Source organism: Geotrypetes seraphini, chromosome 9 (genome assembly GCF_902459505.1).
Source record: "Geotrypetes seraphini chromosome 9, aGeoSer1.1, whole genome shotgun sequence".
Lineage (NCBI taxonomy): Eukaryota > Metazoa > Chordata > Amphibia > Gymnophiona > Dermophiidae > Geotrypetes > Geotrypetes seraphini.
The window spans coordinates 107,595,147-107,617,373 of NC_047092.1; the positions used below are offsets into that span (position 1 = coordinate 107,595,147).

Consider the following 22,227-nt stretch of genomic DNA (forward strand, 5'->3'; position numbering starts at 1 on the left):
TACAATGCTGACCTCATTGTGAGATCATCAAGGTGTACCTGCAAGGTACAATGCCACAATTAAAAGATGTGCTAGAAATTGAACTCACAACTTCTGGAAGATCAGCATAGGGTTTTAACACATTGAGCTACATCAGCTTCCAATCTGAGTTACATCAACTTCCAATCAGGTGGATCTGACTGCCCTGTCATATCATAGCTTACTGACTTGTATCATCTGCTTAGGTATGATATCACAGTCACCACAAAGAAAGCATTTGTAGCTCACTAAGTTATGGCACCTCAGCTCTCCTTTCAAGGTCACCAGTTCAAATCCCACCCTCACCTCCACTAATTTTAACAGCTTCCTATTTGCTCTCATAGATGGTGGACTTTGCCATTTTTCATCAGGCACACTTATTTAGATCTTGCCATTTTTCATCAGGCACACTTATTTAGATCTTGCCATTTTTCATCAGGCACACTTATTTAGATCTTGCCATGGCTAGGATATCCTAAGCTCTCATGGTAGGAAACTTCTTCCCTGACAGAAAGAAACCATCTGTGACTTACCAAGTTAAGGCACCTTGTTGCACCTTGTCCTTCCTCTCAAGCTCACTGGTTTAAATCCCACCCTCACCTCCACTAATTTTAACAGCTTCCTATATGTTCTTATAAAAGAGTATAGATGGTGGACTTTGCCATTTGCATCGGCACATTTCTCTTTTCAGGCAAGCTTATTTTCACCTTCACATGGCTAAGATATCCTAAGCTCTCATGGTAGAAACCCCTAACTCAAAGAAAGTGGCTGTGGCTGTGGCTCAACAGTTAATGGCACATCTCCTAGCCTCCTATCCAAATGATGGTTGGATACCCCAACACATATTCAATTTTTGGTGACAATCTGCCATCTAGGTGCATCTTGATGATGTCACAATGAGGCCAACACTGTGCATCATATACATCAATTTGCTCTCAACTACAAGCCATTGGAAGTTTTGTGGTAGAAAAATGAATGACTAAATCATAAATATTTGCTAACCATACTAAAGACTTCAACCCCTGACGTTTGGAAGATAAAATCAATGCCTTTAAGTCTTCCTTTGGCTTTAATCTCTTTTCTAAAAGTAAATTCCTATTTACATATCTGTCTCTTGTATATGCAGTTCTCAACTGGTCCTAATGCAGAAGGAACAAGAGTGGATTTTTCATATGAACTCTGAAGAACCCAAGGGATTAAATGCTAAAATTGAGTGGCACTTGTTTTTTAGTCACAATGAGGATCTTTACAAAAGTTATAACAATGACATTTTCATCAACGTCCTGAGTGAAGCCTGGTTGCAACATTGACAAGTGGAAGTCAGCTGTTGGTAATTGACAGCACACGTCGGGTGTTATGATGTCATGACGTATATAAATAAGAGCACTTCGAGGCAGTCGCCATCTTTGCCGTATTAAGCATGATAAGAATCGCCGAGTAAGTAGGGGCACAGGGCAGTGGCGTACCTAGGTGGGGGCGGGGGGGGCGGGCCGCCCCGGGTACCAGCCCTAAGGGGGTGTTCCCGGCCTTGCCGTTCAGTCCCCCGCCACCCCCGAAGGACCGCTCGCCCCACTGACCTTCCTGCACCACCTGTGAAGCAGCCCGCAGCAGGATCGCGAAGTCAGCGTCAGCATCCCTGCGCTGCTTCCTGCGCCACGGTCCCGCCCCTCCTCTGACGTCAGAGGAGGGGCGGGACCGTGGCGCAGGAAGCAGCGCAGGGATCGCTGACGCTGACTTCGCGATCCTGCTGCGGCTGCTTCATAGGTGGTGCGGGGAGGCCAGGGGGGCGAGCGGTCCTTCGGGGTGGGTCGGGGCATCAGGCCTTCAGGGTGGGGCGGGCGGGCAGGCAAGCAGGCTTTCAAGGGGGAGGGGGTGACAGGCAGGCAGGCAGGCCTTCAAGGGGGGACAGGCTTTCGGGGGGGGGTGCAGACCTTCAAGGGGTGCAGGCCTTCAAGGGGGGCAGGCAGGCCTTCAGGGGGGTGCAGGCCTTCGGGGGGGGTGTAGGCCTTTGGGGGGGGTGCAGACCTTCAAGGGGGTGCAGGCCTTCAAGGGGGGGAACAGGCCTTCAAGGGGGGAAAGGCAGGCAAGCCTTCAAGGGGGGGACAGGCCTACAAGGGGGGGGACAGGCCTACAAGGGGGGGGACAGGCCTACAAGGGGGGGGACAGGCCTTCAAGGGGGGGACAGGCCTTCGGGGGGGTGCAGACCTTCAAGGGAGTGCAGGCCTTCGGGGGGGGGTGCAGTCCTTCAAGGGGGTGCAGGCCTTCAAGTGGGGGAAAGGCAGGCAGGCAGGCCTTCAAGGGGGGGACAGGCCTACAAGGGGGGGAGAAGCTACAAGGGGGTGGTACAAGCCTTCAAGTGGGGGACAGGCCTTCGGGGGGGGTGCAGACCTTCAAGGGAGTGCAGGCCTTTGAGGGGGGGGGTGCAGGCCTTCAAGGGGGGGCAGGCCTTCAAGGGGGGACAGGCCTTCAAGGGGGGAAAGGCAGGCAGGCAGGCCTTCAAGGGGGGACAGGCCTACAAGGGGGGGGAGAAGCTACAAGGGGGTGGGACAGGCCTTCAAGTGGGGGACAGGCCTTCGGGGGGGGTGCAGGCCTTCGGGGGGTGCAGACCTTCAAGGGGGGGACAGGCAGGCAGGCCTTCAAGGGGGGGACAGGCCTACAAGGGGAAGGGACAGGCCTTCAAGGGGGGGGCAGGCCTTCAAGGTGGGACAGGCAGACCTTTAAGGGGGGACAGGCCTTTGGGGGGGGACCATGATTTAGAAGTACACGGAGGGAAGGGGGTGTTCAAAGAGACATGCATATGCCAAACTTTGGGGGGGGGGAGAAATAATGGGTCTGAAAATAGAGGAGAGGGAGAGAGATGATGGACCATGGGATTTAGGGAGGGAAAGAACAGAAAGGGAGAGAAATTGGACACAAGGGATGGTGTGGAGGAGGGATAGAGATACTGGATAGGAGGGTAATTAGGAAAAGAAACGGAGAGATGGTGGAACCTGGGATGGTGGGGAAGGAGGGAGAGATGCCAGATGAAAGGGTATTTAAGAAAAGGTGGATCTGTGGAGGGAGATGAAAAAAAGGAAAGATACCAGACTTCCTGGGAAGGGAAGGGAAATGGAAAGGGAGGACAGAGTTGGCAGATGGATGGTTAGCATGCAGAAAGAAGGAGACCCTGGCAAGCAAGTTATCAGAAGAAAACCAGAGCCTTGGACCAACAAGATTTGAAATATAACCAGACAACAAAAGGTAGAAAAATTAATTTTATTTTCTGTTTTGTGATTATAACATGTCAGATTTGAAATGTGTATCCTGCCAGAGCTGGTGTTGGACTGCAAACGTGAGCTAGGATTTAACAGAGAGAGGAAAAGTCCTTTTTGTTTCTTTATTTTATTTACACCACAGCGCCAGTGTGGTTAGGAGAAGCCAAAGGGGGTGAAAAAGCTATAAAACCCACCAGGATTTGCAGGAAAATCGAATTGAAAAACCAATTCAATAGGCTGAATCGAATCGAAATTTTTTTTTCCTGTATCTGGCAGCATTAGTTTGCGCTACTGTCTTAGACTTTAGGACCTGGGATTGGGGAGAGATGGCATCCTCAGTACTTTATAATGCAAGTGAAACGAGGATTTGGTCAGACTTTTGAAGGGTCTGCAGAAAAAAAATATTGTATAGGCCGGGGACATGAGACAGCAGGAAATGGGAACTTTTCTTCCTTCTATTTTTGTGAATGGAAAGGCTGAGGATGTCAGAGAGGTCAGTTAAAATATGTGCTTTATAAGAAAATATAATAATGTGTTTTATAAAGTTTATAGCATAGCTGGCCTACCCAGTGAGGTGTTCCTAGTGGTGATGGTGGCAGCGTGTCAATGTGTTGAGAGGAAGAGGTGGTCTGGGAAATTCTGCTGAGCAAACTCCGGGCCCATGGAATGGGGGGTAACTAATTTCTTCAGCTAAATAATTCAATCCACTTCAAACAGACATAGGAGAACTTGTGCACCATTCACACACCCTCCAACCAAAAACGTCAAAAGAAAAAACTGTTCGACAACCTCCTAGCCATTCGAGCTGCAACACTCGACCCCCAACTCTACAACCAATTGATATCAACCACAGACTGCAAAACCTTCAAAAAGAAATAAAAACCCTTCTATTCAAAAAACACATAAAACCGAACTAACACAATCAGAACTGTCCCAAGCATCACCTGCAACTACTCCATATGTACTTCTAATGTCATGACAATTTAGACATAATTTATGTTATGTTATGTTTGGAATAATGGTTACATATATGAGGTTCAATAAAAGAAAATTTTCACTGCCTGTTTCTATTCTGACCATTTATTCCATTTCATGGTTATTGCAAAAAAAAAAAAAAAAAAAATTTTTACATGGGGGGGGGGGGGGGGGGGTGTCAAAAAATGATGGGCCCCGGGTGCCACATACCCTAGGTACGCCACTGGCACAGGGAGAGGTGTCCTTTCACCATTCTTACTCTGACATTGCTGTTTATGTGTTTCCTTTGTACAGGAGTCCACCGCCCTGACGCAGCTACATAGCGATACACCAGCTAGCTTTACGTTGGCAGGATCGGACCAGCAAAGACAGCAAGAAAGAATTTCAGTGGTGTTGAACGCATATGAATAATCACCCTGCCTGAGCTAAGTTTTTCTATATATATTTTGGGAATTAGACTCTATAAACTTAAAAGCTAGGCAGGAGGGGGAAAGGGCCAATGAGGTTGTTTCCCTTTCTAGTACGGCTGTTTAGTTAACTAGCTCAGTGTTCTTCAACCTTTTTACACCTGTGGACCGGCGGAAATAAAATAATTATTTCGTGGACCGGCAAACTACTAAGACTGAAATTTTTTTTAAAAACCATCGCCGCCCCATCCCCGCGAGCTCGGTCCCACAAACCATCTGATCCCATCTGCACAAGCCTCAAATAGTTATGATTTTATATTGAACATATTTTATTAAAGTATAAAAAGAAACAATATTCTATACAATTGTCATTTTATAAATACAAATAATACAGGGCAAAGATCAACAAAACCCTTGTCTCCCCTCCCCTTCACATATATCCCCTCTACTAGAAAAATGAATAAGCTAAAATATTACAGAATGCAACACAAATATCATGTAACAGAATAACACAGTCACACATGACAGGAATGGTGTTAGGGGAGTGGAACTAGGGCAACTGCCCCCTGGTCAGAGAGAGCCCTAAGCCAGCTGGAAGCTAAAGAAGCAGTGCCTGGGCTTTGCACTCCCCAGTTATGTCTAGCAAGATACATACTTCAAATCTGATATATTTGAATCACAAGATAGAAATAAAATAATTTTTTTCTACCTTTTGTCGTCTCTGGTTTCTGCTTTCATTGCCTTTTCACTCTCTTCCATCCAGCGTCTGCCCTAAGAACATAAGAATTGCCACTGCTGGGTCAGACCAGTGGTCCATCATGCCCAGCAGTCTGCTCACGCGGCGGCCCTCTGGTCTAAGACCAGCACCCTAACTGAGACTAGCCCTCCAGCGCACGTTCTTGTTCAGCAGGAACTTGTCTAACTTTGTCTTGAATCCTTGGAGGGTGTTTTCCCCTATAACAGCCTCTGGAAGAGCGTTCCAGCTTTCTACCACTCTCTGGGTGAAGAAGAACTTCCTTACGTTTGTACGGAATCTACCCCCTTTCAACTTTAGAGAGTGCCCTCTCGTTCTCCCTACCTTGGAGAGGGTGAATAGTGTTTATCTCTACTAAGTCTATTCCCTTCAGTATCTTGAATGTTTCGATCATGGCCCCTCTTAATCTCCTCTGTTCGAGGGAGAAGAGGCCCAGTTTCTCTAATCTTTCGCTATACGGCAGCTCCTCCAACCCCTTAACCATCTTAGTCGCTCTTCTCTGGACCCTTTCGAGTAGTACCGTGTCCTTCTTCATGTACGGTGACCAGTGCTGGACACAGTTCTCCAGTTGAGGGCGTACCATAGCCCGGTACAGCGGCATGATAACCTTCTCTGTCTCTTCAGTCCAGCATCTGCCCCTTCCATCTCTCCTCCTGCCCCCCCCCCCTCAATTTGGTCTGGCATCCATCATCTTCCTTCTGTTCACCTCATGGTCTGGCATCTCAGTCCTTCCCTCCCCCCTGTGGTTTTTAGCATCTCTCTCTTCTCATTTCCTCCACTCAGATCTGATATCGTTCTCTGCTCTCTCTTCCCTTTTCTTCTCTGGTCTTCCTTCTCTATTTTCTGCCTCCATCTAAATTAAATTATTTCTTGCTATTTAGTCCTGTTTCCCTCTTTTCACTGTGTCTACCCACAGCTTGTCACCCCTTTCCCTCACCCCTCCATTATCTTACTATTTTCTTCCCCCTTTATTTATCTCCTCCTTCCATCCAATATGTGTTCTTTCCCCACTTCCATTCAGCATCTGCTATCCCCTCTCAACTGACATCCATCTGCCTTCTGCTCTCTCTCCCTTCTTCTCACTTCCATCATCTGCCCCTTCTCTCTTCCCCCCTCCAACTTCCATCGTCTGCCCCCCTTCCCCTCACCTTTGCAGGTCACTTTCTTTCCCCTGAGGGTGGCTCATGTCAGAGGGGAAGCTTTGGCCGAGCAGAACCGCTTGCAAGGAACAGTGGAACTTACTTGATTGATGTCGATGCTGGGGCCCGTTGCCGTTCGAAGAAGAAGAAAGGTGGAAAAAAGGGACCTGCAAAGGCGAGAGGAAGGGAAACCTCCAGGACAGCTGCTTTTTGCCCTCCTTCAGCGGCCCTAGAGTCCAGACCAACAGCGGCAGCTCTGTGTACTTTTAACTTCGGCACAGAGCTGTCCCTAAGCAGTAGTTCAGCGCGGTTTCATGAGGCAGCCTCGGGGCCTTTGCTAGGCCGGCCCACATCACATCATCGAAGCGGGCTGGCCTAGCAAAGGCCCCGAGGCTGCCTCATGAAACCGCGCTGAACTACTGCTTAGGGGTAGCTCTGTGCCAAAGTTAAAAGCACATAGAGCTACCGCTGCTGGTCTGGAGGTGCGGAGACAAGGCAGGAGACATATGCGGTGGAAGGCAGGAGTCCCGGCACAGCGACTGCAACAGGAAGTTGCAAGTCAGCTGACGCCGGCCTTTTGTTGCGGCGGGGACCGAATCCTTCGCGGACCGGCAATATTTTTTTGCGGACCGACATCGGTCCGCGGACCGGCGGTTGAAGAACTGTGAACTAGCTGACAGCGCATGGGGATCTGAGGCCACTCCTCTTATATAGAGTAAAAATCGAAAACTGAGAGTCAGAGATAAGTGTAGATGAAAGAACACTCACTACTGGTCTCTAATTTGAAAGATTAAGAGTAAATACAGAGAGGTATTTTTGACTGTATTCAGATTGGTCTCTCTGCATCCTAAGTACAGTATATCAGGACCCAATATATACCCTGATGTAAGATGTAAGCTTGATTGTACATATGAAAATTTGGAAAATTTATTCCTCCCATAGACTGAGACTTTTGCAAAGATGATAAGCAATTCTGGGGGTCTTATCAAGCCATGGAAAACCCAAAAGAATTCTGTTTAATTATGAACATTATACACAATGAACTTTCAATGGAAGGACCTCAGATTTGCTTCAGTTGATCTTATATCCAGAAAATTTCCTAGAGTTTCCGATCAACTATAGCAAAGCTGGAATAGTTAGTTCAGGATGAAGTTACAGGGAAATACTTTTAAAACCAATAGGAGGACATTTTTTTCACTCATAGAATAGTTAAGCTCTGGAACACGTTACCAAAGGATGTGGTAAGAGCAGATAGCGTAGCTGGTTTTAAGAAAGGTTTGGATAAGTTCCTGGAGGAAAAGTCCATAGTCTGTTATTGAGAAAGGCATGGGGAAAGCCACTGCTTGCCCTATATCGGTAGCATGGGTTTTAGACAGGTACTAGTGACCTGGATTGGCCACTGTGAGAATGGGCTACTGGGCTTGATGGACCATTGGTCTGGCCCAGTAAGGCTATTCTTATGTTCTTATAAAAGGATTAGTTAAATGCAATAAAATATCATCTGCATATGTTGAAACCTTATTCGACCCACATATGGAATTCCCTGTATCTCCTATGCTTTATCACAATCCTACCCCTGTAGCTCCGCTTGGACCAGATATGCCTGTGACTAAACCCTGTCCAGCCATTCAGCGAGCTAACCACGGGGATAGGATTGTGACCAGCCATAGGGAGAAATGTATATTCCCCTTTAACTCAGAGCTGTCTGATCTGCAGGGAGTAGAGGAGGGGGAGCAGAACAGCTCAGAACAGCCTCAGAGGAACCTCCCTCCCTCTGCATACTCCCAGCTGAAACAAATAACGAGGAAGCCGAGACAAGCTAGGCAAACTTTGCAAGCAACTCCTCCCCCTCAGAAAGCAGGGCGTGTTCGTTTGAATACTTTTGAGGCTGCCCTGAGGAGAAGGAGTTCAGTTTATCCTGGGCCAGATCAGGAAAGGGTCTCCCCTGATTGTGCTCCTGGGTGTCAGGACATCGAAATGCAGGAAGCAGACGCTGACCCTTTTGCCAACCAGCTAGCACTGCCAGAACCCATGGACTGTGTGGAAACTCCTAGCCTGCCTGAAGATATTCCAATGGAGTGAAGCTAAGTGGCAGGGCTGGGAAGTTTGGGGTTTGTTAGCATACTTGGTGTGATAGTATATTGCTAAGAAAATGCACTGACCTGACTATGTGGAAAAAAAACAAAACGTTTTTTTTTTTAAGCTTAAAGTTGGCAGTTAAGTTAAACTGGCTTTGATTGTGACTCACTTAAATGTGAGTGAGGGAAGTAAACCTTGGGGAGAATTCACTTAACATACAGGTTGGGTTAGTGGGGCCATTAGTGGCATTCTGAGAATCAGAAAATTAAATAGTGGATTCGTTTACTCCCCTCCCCCACCAACTCTTTATTTAGTTGGCTGGGATCAAGCCATAACAACTGCAGGACTTGTACACAGAACTAGTGAGAGTGCTAATAGGTTTCCTTACCTAACTAAAGGTAAAGGCAGCTGCACTTAAGTTTTGTTTTGTGTTTATTATTCTGACTTACCTGAATTGCCTGACTGAAGGTAGGAGCTGGAACCCAAACTTTTTTGGGCCAGCTCTATTTTTGTTTTGAAGGGATTGATTTTGGTTGCTCAAAGTTTAGACTAATTGTAGAGCAACTCCCACCAACATACCACTGAATAAAGTGGGTATTGTATGAACAGTAAAATTGACTCTTTTTTGCCTTTTTGATTGCATGCCTGGAATGTGAATGTGAGCCAGCAGGACTTCCTTCCTTCACAGGAAGCACGCCGGAGTTGCGCTAAAGTGAGGTACCGGCTCTGTCACATATGGTGTCAGAAGTGGGATAGAGCGCCTCCTGCTGGACATTCTAGGAACTTTGGGGGAAAAAAAAAAAAGTTTTGACTTTTTGGATTTGTTTTGTTAGTTTATTGTGTTAGCTCCTGTCCTTGGGTGGCTGTTGCCGGAGTCATCCGCGAGAGTGTACAGCGGAAGCACAAGACCGGACAGATCCAGTTTGGCCCACGGGGAACCCGAGTAGGAGAAGGACCGAAGGAGGACTGGAAGCCAAGATAAGAGGACAGAGACGCAGACAAACGACTGGGGGCCAAGGAGGCCTACAAACCAAAGGCTCAGACTCACCAATCGTTAGGGTAAGGTACCTGACCAGGGGTTGGTGAGGGGGATTGGCTACCCTGTTGTTTGATACCGCACTTGGGTTGGTCTCTCTGTTTGTTTCCTTACAGGCAGCGGAACAACATGGACCAGCAGCAGCTGATAGCGTTCCTGACTGCCGAAAGGCAAAAGCAAAGTGAGGACTTGCAGGCCGTACTGAACACCAACGAAGAATTGTGGTATCGGTCCCAAGAGCTGTCTCGATGGCAGCACGACGAAATGGTACTGTCAATGGGGGAGCAAACGAAGGTACTGTCAAAAATTTTGCAGAACCCCTCGACAACCGTAGGCAGTGAGCCTGGACTCAGTGGCATACCACAAACCTCAGGAGCAGCTAACCCTCTCGCCATGCTGAATCTGTGTAAAATAACGCCAGCAGATGCTCCAGACGAGTTCTTGTCCGCGTTCGAGAGGGTAGCTACTGCTGCTGGTTGGCCTCAGGGTCAGTGGGCTGGGGTCACTCGATGAAATTGAAGGGGGACAGGTTTAAAACAAACGCAAGGAAGTACTTTTTCACACAGAGGGTGGTGGACACATGGAACACCCTTCCGGAGGCCGTGATAAGAAATAGCACAGTACAGGGTTTCAAGGATGACCTGGATAGGTTCCTGGAAGACAAAGGGATTGAGGGGTACAGATAAGAGCAGTGGAAGGTTTAGAGATAACTGTAGAGGTAGGCAATAAAATTAGTCAGGGACCGCTGACCAGGCAATATGCCTGATGGGCCGCCGCGTGAGCGGACCGCTGGGCTGGATGGACCTCTGGTCTGCCCCGGCGGAGGCGACTACTTATGTACTTATGTACTTATGTACTTAAGGCAGCTCCCATGCCTTGCAGGAGAAACCTTGTCTGCTTTCCAGACACTAGCCCCAGAGGTAGCTAATAATTACCAAGCTGTGAAAACCCACATCCTGGAATATTTAGGCTACACCCCTGAGCATTACCGTCAGCGCTTTAGAGCAACTGTTATGTAGGAAAGGGAAAGGCCTAAGGCACTAGCTCAAAAGCTATCTAAGCTGGCTGAGCGGTGGCTTAGTCCATGGCTTGGGGACGCCAGGGCCGTAGTACTGGAGGTGATAAGGGAGCAGTTTCTGCAGTCAGCTCCAAAGAATCTGCGGGGTTGGGTGCAGAAACAAGGCTGCAAAACCCTGGCCCAGACATTAGAGGTTGCGGAGGCCTATTTGGACGCTCAGGGCACCTATGAGGAAGAGAGGACAACCTCCTTACCGGGTCTGGGAAAGGGTAAGGCCAGCCGAGGTCAGGATCAACCTGGCAAGACTTCAGGGTATCCCAGGTCTAAGGAGCCTGCCCCGAAAGAAGCCCTTAAGTGTTATCACTGTGGCAAAATAGGGCATACCCAGAAGTTCTGCAAATCTAAAGGAGGGTTGATGGTGACTCAGGGAATAAATACCCAGGTCCCGGAAGCTTACATGGCTGCAGTCTCAGTTGCTGGGAGGGTAGTCGCCGCCCTAGTAGACACAGGAGCGGATCAATCTATGATGTCCATGCCATGTTTCAAGAAATTGTTCCCCTCCGAAGCAGAGTACAGGAAGGGGGAATCTGTGGTCATCAAGTGTGTACATGGAGACAGGGTAAGGTATCCTCTTCGCACCACGACAATTTTGAATAAAGATAGAGTATACCGGGTCAAGATAGCCATGGTCCCCGGAGCACCCTACGACCTTATACTAGGCCGGGATTGGAAGGGTTTAGAGGAGTGTCTCAAAACTAAGCAAGGCCTGGTGAGCACTCGTTCCCAGGGTCCTCTGGCTCCATCCGAGGAAGAGGAACTGGGGAGGATATTCCCCTTTAGGGGGGAGGTAATAGGGGAAGCATCCCAGGGGACAAAACGAAGCTCGAGGTCACAGAATCGCAGGCAGAGGCAACAACGAAGTCAGGCTCTGAAGCAGGTTAGCATGGCTAGGGATATTCCTTGGTTACCCAAGGAGGTGACGCAGTTATTTCCCACTTTTCCAGCAGAGCAGAAATCTGACGCCTCTCTGTCAGAACTCTGGAAACAAGCTTCGCAACCCCCTAGGTCCCCAGTGTGCTTTAAGGTAAAACAAGGGTTACTTTACAGGCACACTTTGGGAAAGGACCCCAATAACAACACTGAACAACTAGTAATTCCTCAGGGGTTCCGGAGGATAGTCTTAGAGACAGCTCATGACCATCCGCTTTCAGGGCACAAAGGGACTGAAGCGACGGAAACTCAGATTTCCCGGAGATTTTTTTGGCCAGGCATAGCTCAGGACGTAGCAGGGTTTTGTAAATCCTGTCCTACGTGTCAAAAACTCTCGTTGAGTAGACCAGCTAAGGCCCCGTTAATACCCATCCCTAGGGTAGGAGAACCTTGGGCCCGGGTCGCTATGAACATTGTGGGTCCGTTGGAAAAGACTCCAAGGGGGTATAGCTTCATTTTGGTAGTGATGGACGTGGCCACCCGTTACCCATGGGCCTTTCCATTACGGAAAACGACGTCCTCAATGCTTATGAAGGAATTAATGGGCCTTTTTTGTACGATGGGGTTCCCACGGGAGGTTTTGACAGACCAAGGAAGTAACTTTCAGTCGAGAGAAATGGGGAAGTTTTGGCAGGAATTCGGGATTCGCCACCTTAGAACGGCTGCTTATCACCCCCAGGCTAACGGCATGGTGGAGCGGTTCAATCAAACGTTGAAACAAATGATAAAGAAGGTGGCAGTCTCAGAAAAGCGAGATTGGGATCTTTTCCTCCCACTGGTTTTATTTGCAACGTGTGAGAGAGTGCAGGACTCCTTGGGGGTAAGCCCTTTTGAGATGATGTTTGGAAGGGTCCCCAGGGGAATACTAGACGTAGTTAAAGACCAATGGGGCTCGCAAGAGGGCGAGGATATGAATGCAGTATCCTACTTAAGCCAGCTGAGGAAAAGGTTGGATCAGGTGGCCCAATTGGGCAAGCATAATTTAGAGTGGGGCCAGGAGAGACAAAAAAGGTATTACGATAAGGGGACTCGGGCTCGTCACTTGAAAGTGGGAGATAAGGTCCTGGTCCTGATACCCAAGGACCCTCATAAGTTCCTAGCAGAGTGGAAGGGTCCCGCCACAGTTACAGAAAGAGTGAATGAGGTGGACTATAGGGTCAAGGATGAGACAAACCGAGTCCAGACTTACCACATTAATCTCTTAAAACCTTGGAGAGATAGGGAAACTTTAACCCTGATGGTTGAGCAGAAGCCCGATGACGATCTGGGACCACAGATAGCTGATATGGCCCAAACTGAAGGAGTCAATATTGGGACGGAATTGTCCAGTAGCCAGGCCAGACAATTAGAGACCTTAGTGCAGGCTTTTGGGGATGTATTCTCACCAATACCTGGGCGGATGGAAGTAGTCACCCATGAGATAGTTACTACTCCTGGGAAGGTAATCAGGGTGAAGCCTTATAGACTGACAGAGGGAAAGAAAGAACTAGTACACAAGCTGGTGGAGGAAATGCTGGCTCTGGGGGTGATTGAACCATCCCAAAGCCCCTGGAGCAGCCCTATTGTCATTGTTCCAAAGGCTGATGGCACTCCCCGATTCTGCATCGATTTCCGTCAGTTGAACGAGGTCTCGCAATTTGATGCTTTCCCCATGCCCCGGGTGGATGACCTTTTGGATCGATTGGGGCAAGCCCAATTCCTCTCCACGTTAGACCTAACTAAAGGGTATTGGCAAATTCCGTTATCCCCGTCTGCTAGGCCAAAGACAGCCTTTAGCACACCCCATGGTCTGTACCAGTTAAAACGCATGCCCTTCGGCCTCCATGGGGCTGCTGCGACTTGCCAAAGAGGAATCACGGAGGTCTTAAGGGGGCATCATAGTTACGCAGAGGCCTACCTTGATGACATCATGATTTTTTCTAAGAATTGGACAGAACATCTGGTGCATGTGAAAGCGATACTAGAATCACTTAGAAAAGCTGGGTTTACAATCAACCCAAAGAAGTGCTATCTGGGGCAGAAAGAGGTGAAATACCTAGGGTACGTGGTAGGCAGAGGGCAAGTTAGGCCTTTAGTGGACAAGGTACGCTGCATAAAGGAATACCCCATACCTAGCTCCAAGAAACAGTTGCGAGGGTTTTTGGGACTCCTAGGATACTACCGCCGGTTTATTCCGGCATTCTCTACTAAGGCCGCAGTCCTCACGGACATGCTAAAAAAGAATAGTCCGGACAACTTACGTTGGAAAGACGAGGGAAGACAAGCTATAACAGAACTAAAGGCAGCTTTGTGCACCAACCCGGTTCTTATAGCGATAGACTTTGGAAAACCGTTAGTATTGCAAACCGATGCGTCTGGGACAGGGCTGGGAGCTATCCTAAGCCAGGAAGTTCAAGGGGTGGAACAACCAGTTCTCTTCCTTAGCCGCAAGTTGCATCCTAACGAGAGGAATTATGCGACGGTAGAGTTGGAATGTTAGGCAGCCAAATGGGCAATGCAAACCCTTGAACACTACCTGCAGGAGCGAGAATTTACCTTAGTGACCGATCATGCAGCCTTGAAATGGCTGAATACTATGCGAAATAACAACGCAAGGCTGACACGATGGTACTTGGCCCTGCAAACATTCAGGTTCAAGGTTTTGCATCGCCCCGGCAAGTTGAGTACGAATGTTGACACCCTATCCCGAATGCAAGAGGATAGTGATTTATCCCTGAAAGGCAGGGGCAATCAATCCTTAAAGGTGAGGGTATGTCACAATCCTACCCCTGTAGCTCCGCTTGGACCAGATATGCCTGTGACTAAACCCTGTCTAGCCATTCAGCGAGCTAACCACGGGGATAGGATTGTGACCAGCCATAGGGAGAAATGTATATTCCCCTTTAACTCAGAGCTGTCTGATCTGCAGGGAGTAGAGGAGGGGGAGCAGAACAGCTCAGAACAGCCTCAGAGGAACCTCCCTCCCTCTGCATACTCCCAGCTGAAACAAATAACGAGGAAGCCGAGACAAGCTAGGCAAACTTTGCAAGCAACTCCTCCCCCTCAGAAAGCAGGGCGTGTTCGTTTGAATACTTTTGAGGCTGCCCTGAGGAGAAGGAGTTCAGTTTATCCTGGGCCAGATCAGGAAAGGGTCTCCCCTGATTGTGCTCCTGGGTGTCAGGACATCGAAATGCAGGAAGCAGACGCTGACCCTTTTGCCAACCAGCTAGCACTGCCAGAACCCATGGACTGTGTGGAAACTCCTAGCCTGCCTGAAGATATTCCAATGGAGTGAAGCTAAGTGGCAGGGCTGGGAAGTTTGGGGTTTGTTAGCATACTTGGTGTGATAGTATATTGCTAAGAAAATGCACTGACCTGACTATGTGGAAAAAAAAAACCAACGTTTTTTTTTTGAAGCTTAAAGTTGGCAGTTAAGTTAAACTGGCTTTAATTGTGACTCACTTAAATGTGAGTGAGGGAAGTAAACCTTGGGGAGAATTCACTTAACATACAGGTTGGGTTAGTGGGGCCATTAGTGGCATTCTGAGAATCAGAAAATTAAATAGTGGATTTGTTTACTCCCCTCCCCCACCAACTCTTTATTTAGTTGGCTGGGATCAAGCCATAACAACTGCAGGACTTGTACACAGAACTAGTGAGAGTGCTAATAGGTTTCCTTACCTAACTAAAGGTAAAGGCAGCTGCACTTAAGTTTTGTTTTGTGTTTATTATTCTGACTTACCTGAATTGCCTGACTGAAGGTAGGAGCTGGAACCCAAACTTTTTTGGGCCAGCTCTATTTTTGTTTTGAAGGGATTGATTTTGATTGCTCAAAGTGTGGACTAATTGTAGAGCAACTCCCACCAACATACCACTGAATAAAGTGGGTATTGTATGAACAGTAAAATTGACTCTTTTTTGCCTTTTTGATTGCATGCCTGGAATGTGAATGTGAGCCAGCAGGACTTCCTTCCTTCACAGGAAGCACGCCGGAGTTGCGCTAAAGTGAGCGGAGACCGGACCTCCGGAAACCACAGGTACCGGCTCTGTCACAGCTTGTTGAGCTGCCATTAATAAAGGTTCTAGATCAATATCAAAAAGCAGTGGAGACAAGGGGCATCCTTGCCGAACCCCCCCCCACCCCCCCTCTTTCTAGAGGAAACCACTCAGTGAATGCATTATTAATATAAAGTCTAGCAGAGGGGAAACTATAATGAGTTTTAATCATATGGACAAATCCAGGCCCTATCCCGAACCAATACATAGCTTGATACATGAAAGACCATTCTACTCGGTCAAAGGACTTCTTGGCATCCAATGATACCAAGAAGGCCGGAACCTCTATAGATTGTGCCAGAGTAAGCATATGTAGTGCTAATCTAGTATTGTTGGTGGAGTGTCTATGAGTGACGAAACCCATTTGATGCATACCAATACTATGAGGAAGAGCCTTTGCTAATCTTAAAGCCAAAAGTTTAGCTAATATTTTCCCATCCACATTAAGGAGATCGGCCTGTAATTTGTTACCAGCATAGGATCTTTATTTGGTATGGGGAGTACAATTGTGAGAGCCTCTGCCATGGTACCAGATATTTGTCCCTTTGTCAATTGTGCTTGAAACAACTGAAAAAGATGAGGTAGTAATATGGTTTGAAAGGTTTTTTAAAAACTCCACAGTATATCCATCACTACCTAGAGTAGATCCTACTCTAAGGGCTACTTTTACGAAGGTGCGCTAGCGTTTTTAGCGCACACACAAGATTAGCGCATGCTATAGCGCTCACTAGCTGAAAAACTACTGCCTGCTTAAAAGGAAGCGGTAGTGGCTAGTGTACGCATTTTTAGCGCGCTAAGTGCACGCTAAAACCACTAGCGCACCTTTGTAAAAGGAGCCCTAAGAGGCTTCAATGCTGTTTAGAGCTCAGGAAAAGATATAGGTGCATCAATGGATTCTTTTATGTGATCTAGAAGTTTGGGCCCAAGAATAGACTGTAGAAATTTTCCTGTTCTAACTGTATCTCCTGAACCTAGATCAGAGGTGTACAATTTTTTATAATATACAAGGAATTGGGACAGAATATAACATTGATGCATATAGACATTGCCCCTTTTATCCTTAATAGCTGTGATCTTTTCTCTACGTTTCTTAGCTTTATGATACAGTAATTTGCAAGCACTCTCACTGCTTTATTAGAGCTTCCATAATATACTGCTTGCTAAAGGAAAAGTCTTTCCTGGCTAATTGACTACTAATAGAATTATATTTGTACTTAGCTGTCATTAGGGCATTTAAAGTTACTTGATTCCATTGAGAAGCCAGTTGCAATTCAAGAGCAGAAATAATCCTTTCTAATTTAGAAAATTCAAGCTGCAATAATTTCTGAACATGAGCTGTCTTAAAGGCATTCCATAGGGTCTCTAAAGATATCTAAGGTATTAATTTGGAAAAATTCAGATATTTTTATTTGTATTTGCTCAAGAAAATTTGAGTCAACAAGCAGTATATTATTAAATCTCCAGATAGGGACCTGCGAATGTTCTTTAGTAAATGGATATTTGATCCAGACACCTGTGTGATCTGTAATAATAATAGGATCTATATTTGTCTTTAAAACCTCATGGATTATATGATTTGATACTAAAAAATAATCTATTCATGAGAATGACTGATGCACTTGGGAACAGAACGTAAACTCATAAGCATTAGAATTAAGAATCCGCCAGATATCCCTTAAACCACAAATACTCATAAAATGATCGAGCCCCAAAGATTTCATTTGTCTACCTGGTTGTTTATCCATATACGGATCCACTACAGCACTGAAGTCTCCAGCTATAATAAGTTAGGCAGAGTATGCTCCCAATAATCTCCAGAATCCATTTCAAATGTTCCTGCCTGGCTTTCAAGATCATTCACGGAATCCTGCCTCCTCTTATCCCACTGTCTTTCAACTCCTCCAGTCCCGACTCCTCCAAAACTGCCCAAAGGCTTAAACTAGCCTTCCCCTCTCCACGCGGCATCCACTATTCAGGCAAACTGGGAAAATCCCTTCTCTTCAAAATCACAGGTCTTTGGAACGACCTCACCACCCCGCTGCGGAACCTGAGCTCCCTTCAGTTATTCCGCAAACAACTGAAAACCTGGCTTTTCAGCAAATTGTAGCTCTATCCTTCCCCCCTTTCTCTCCCCCCTTCTACACATAAGTTCATGTAATCCTTTTTCTTCTTCTCTACCCACTATTTTAAGTTCTTGTAAACCGTGTCGAGCTCCATTCTCATGGAGATGATGCGGTATATAAACTTAAGGTTTAGATTAGATTAGATTAGATGTGAAAGAATAACTTCTTGCAGTTTTTTGAAGAAATCTACCTGATTAGAATTTGGTGCATAAAGATTGAAAAGCATCAGGGTATAATCACCAGAAGCCATAGAGTTATAGAGCCATCTACCCATTGGATCAGCATGAAAATTATCAAAGGTAGCAGATATTGTTTTATTAACCAGAATAGCTGGAGCAAAGAAACAGTGTTTAATCCTGCCACCTTCCAGCTTGGCTGATTCTCCTGCAGACAAGTGAGTCTCTTGTAAAAAATATATATATCAGCCTGTTGCTTTTTCAAAAAGGTAGGTATCTTCTTTTGATTTTATGGAATGATTAAGTCCATTAATGTTTAGTGAAAATTTTTTTAAAGCCATTTTAGTTAGATTCAAAGATAAATAGAAATGTAATACTCCATTTTCTGTTAACCTCTACCAGATTCACAAATAACCCTTTCATACACATCCAGGACCACGAACCCTCAAAAACCCCTAGCCCGCCCTTACCCACCCCTCTGAAGCAACACATGGGGCTCCTTTTACCAAGGTGCACTAGCGTTTTTAGTGCACGCTGCATTGCCGTGCGCACTAACCCCGTGCTATATGCCAAAAACTAACGCCAGCTCAATGCTGGTGTTAGCATCTAGCGCACGCGGCAATTTAGCGTGCGCTAAAACTGCTAGCGCAGCTTAGTAAAAGGAGCCCATGGTGAACTTGGTTGCACACAGGCAGACCTGTAATCCCCTATATCCCCCCTTGCACAAAGGATTCCTCCCTCAAATGCTTATGTAATTCATGTTACCCTTTTTATTTGTATTTAGAAACTAAACAAGAAATTATTGAAATTTCTCTTATTTCAATTTTGAAGTTACAGAAATCTGATAAGAACCAATTCAAAAACATTGAAAAGCTATTTCTTATAAATAACAATAACATATATTACAACCAAAAAAGGACAAATAAATTCAAAAATAATATACTGATGTTGCTATGGTTCCAACAGATTGAATATAGCTAAAGACATCAATCTGTTTCAGTTTTGCACTTCCATATTCCATTTGCCCAAAAAGGAACATATAACATATCTTTCAACCCAAAAAAAGGACAAATTGAAAAAAAAATTGTATAGTGATGTTGTCTTAATTCTAACAGATTGAATATAGCTAAAGACATCAATCTTTCAATTTCCCATTTTCATACTTCATTTGCCCAAAAAAAGAACATACAATATATATTACAACCAAAGAAGGACAAATAAGAACTGGAATCTATATGAGCTACATTTGATAAATAGTTGAAGAATTAACTTATTTGAATGACCAACTAAAACAAAAATTGGATTCTTTGATGATCTGCAGAAATACTAAAATGATCCATTGAGGACAGACATTTATTTATAAGCCTGAAGAAAGAGCACTACTATATGGTAATCTACCAGGCATACCACCAGGCTTCTCTCCAGCATTCAGATACAGTTTTGTAATGATATACAGTAGATACAGAATGCATTCTAAGTAAAATAACCCTCCTAGGACTGATCTAGGCAAGAAAGGATCACAATTGCATAACCCAAATGGCTCTTTAATTTAAAAAAATCCTTGGATTTAATAATAAATCTTGGTCTTACATGCCAGCAGGATCCATAGCAGCCAAACCAGTTTATCTTGGAGCCAGCAGTTATGATCTGAATTGCAGCCAAAAGAACCTGGAAGGAGCAAAAGATAATTTTGGTCTAAATTATAGGATACTCTATGAAACTAATGAGAAGCAAATTGAAAACTAATCATGGAAAGCTATTTTTTTATATTTAAATCTTTTTTATTAACAAAAATGAGCCATAAACACAATTAAACAGTAGAATTTGGCCACTAGTATAACTTTTTGGAATACCAGGTCAAGATTTAGCCAGTGCCTTGACCTTGTATTCTCCTCCAATTGCTCTACATCTGAATTTGGCTTCTCAACTCTTCCCCTCTCTAACCATCATCTGCTAACTTTCACAACTCATCACCCTCTCCACCAAAACTGACCAAGCACTACCCATACATTTAGGAATCTTCAGGCTTTTGACCCTGATATGCTCCTCACTACTGTCTCATCCCTCCTTTCAACTACTATGTCACACTACTACTACTATTTATAATTTCTATAGCGCTGAAAAGGTGTACGCAAGTCTGTCAATGAAGTTGTCCTCTCCTATAACTCTATTCTTTCTTCTGTTATTGATACCCTCACCCCTCCCATTTCACATCATGTATGAAGTGCCAAACACCAGCCTGGCTGACCCCCAACATCCGTTATCTACAGACATGTGCTCGAGCTGCTAACCGTCTTTGGATTAAATCCTGCACACGTGCTAAGTTCATACACTTCAAACTCATGCTGGCATCCTTCCAATCTATCCTCTCACTTGCCAAACAAGAATAACCCTAGCTGTCTCTTTGCCACACTCAACTCTCTACTCAAAGTACCCCCATATCCTTTCCCCTCCTCACTTTCCCCCAGACGATTGCAAAGTTCTTCTATGACAAGATTCATAAGATTCACTTTGAATTCTCAACAAAGTCACCTACCCCCATCACCCCTTCCAGTAATCCACTCTGCCTACCTCCCTTCAGCCCCTGCCACCTCTTCCTCCTTTTCTGAAGTCACTGAAGAGGAAAAGGTTCACCTCCTCTCCTCCTCCAAACCCACCACCTGTTCCTCTAATCCGATTTCCACCTATCTATTCAGAGCTATCACTCCCACTGTCATCCCTCCCATCTGTCACATCCTCAACCTACTGCAACAATTCCTGATGTCTTCAAACATACCATAGTTAAACCGCTCCTCAAAAAAACTTCACTAGACCCCACATCTCCATCCAACTACCATGTTTCTCCAAAAATAAGACCTATCCTGAAAATAAGCCCTAGCAGGATTTTCAGGGTAGGTCTTAATATAAGCCCTACCCCAAAAATAAGCCCTAGTCCCAGGATTCGCCGGCAGTTCCCCTTCTCCCATCCCTTGTGCAACAGAACCCTTGAGCGAGCACCGCCCCTCCCCCAAGTACCCCCACCTACCCTTTGTCATGCAGCTGAACCCCTATCTTTCCCTCCATCCCATCCAAACTCTGAAGACTGCGAGCGAGCCCTAGTACATACCTTCCTAAGCAGCGTCGGGCCAGCAGCACTCTAAACATGCTGCTTTAGCCTTGTCTGCGTTACTGATGCCATCATCAGTAATGTGGCAGAATGAATTCACAGGTGGACAAGGCCGAAGCAGCCTGTTTAGAGTGCTGCCAGCCCGACGCTGCTTAGGGAGGTATGTACTAGGGCTTGCTTGCAGTCAGCAGGGTTCAGATGGGAGGGAGGGAAGGATGAAGGTTCAACTGCGCAGTGGGGGTAGAGAGGTGCTCAGGGGGGCAGTGCTTGCTCAAGGGTTCTGCTGCACAAGGGATAGAAGGGAGGGAAGGATAGAAGCTAGGTAAGGGTTCTGCTGCACAAGGGATGGGAGAGAGGGAAGGGAAGCTGGGCAAGAGTCAAGTTGAACAAAGAAAAATCAGAACCATGGTCCAACCCCTGCGACGTACCCCAAGGATCTCCACTATCCCCAACTCACTTCAATCTCTACATTGAATCCCTCGGCACCTGCCTGAACAAATTAGACTTAACCTCCTATAGCTATGCTGATGACATCACCATTCTCCTTCCTTTTGATCAACCAACATCCTCCATGACAGACACACTACACTTGAAACAGTTGCAACATGGATGAATAATCACAAACTGAAACTGAACCCAGACAAGGCAAAATTCATTCTCCTCGAAAATAATAAATCCCTAACTATAACAAACCTAGTAATAAACTCACACATATCCTATACAACCCACTCTAAAACTTCTAGGAATGACAATTGACAGATGCTGTACCATGCAACCACAAATCAACAAAACAATACAAAAATCATTTGGGGTCATGAGAAACTTAAGGCAAGTTCGAAAGAAGACACATCTAATATACCGGACTCAGAGGAACTCATGAGCGGGGAACAGGCTGAAAATTTGGAACACATAGAGGTAAGTAAGGAGGATGTCCTCAAACAGATAGACAGGTTAAAATGCGGCAAATCGCCGGGCCCGGACGGGATCCACCCAAGGGTTCTGAAGGAACTAAGACAAGAAATAGCGGGCACAATCCAGCATGTTTGCAACCTATCCCTGAAAACTGGAGAGGTACCAGAGGACTGGAAATTGGCGAATGTCACACCTATCTTCAAGA

General features: G+C 46.0%; 1 protein-coding gene across 1 annotated transcript in view; it reads right to left on the minus strand.

The window, feature by feature from the left end:
• TM4SF19 (transmembrane 4 L six family member 19) overlaps window positions 1–22,227 on the minus strand; it is a 236,686-nt gene that overhangs the window by 134,947 nt on the left and 79,512 nt on the right. The window contains exon 3 of the mRNA XM_033957805.1: window positions 19,595–19,672. Within this exon, the coding sequence (XP_033813696.1) occupies window positions 19,595–19,672 (78 nt within the window). The remainder of the gene's footprint in view (window positions 1–19,594; window positions 19,673–22,227) is intronic.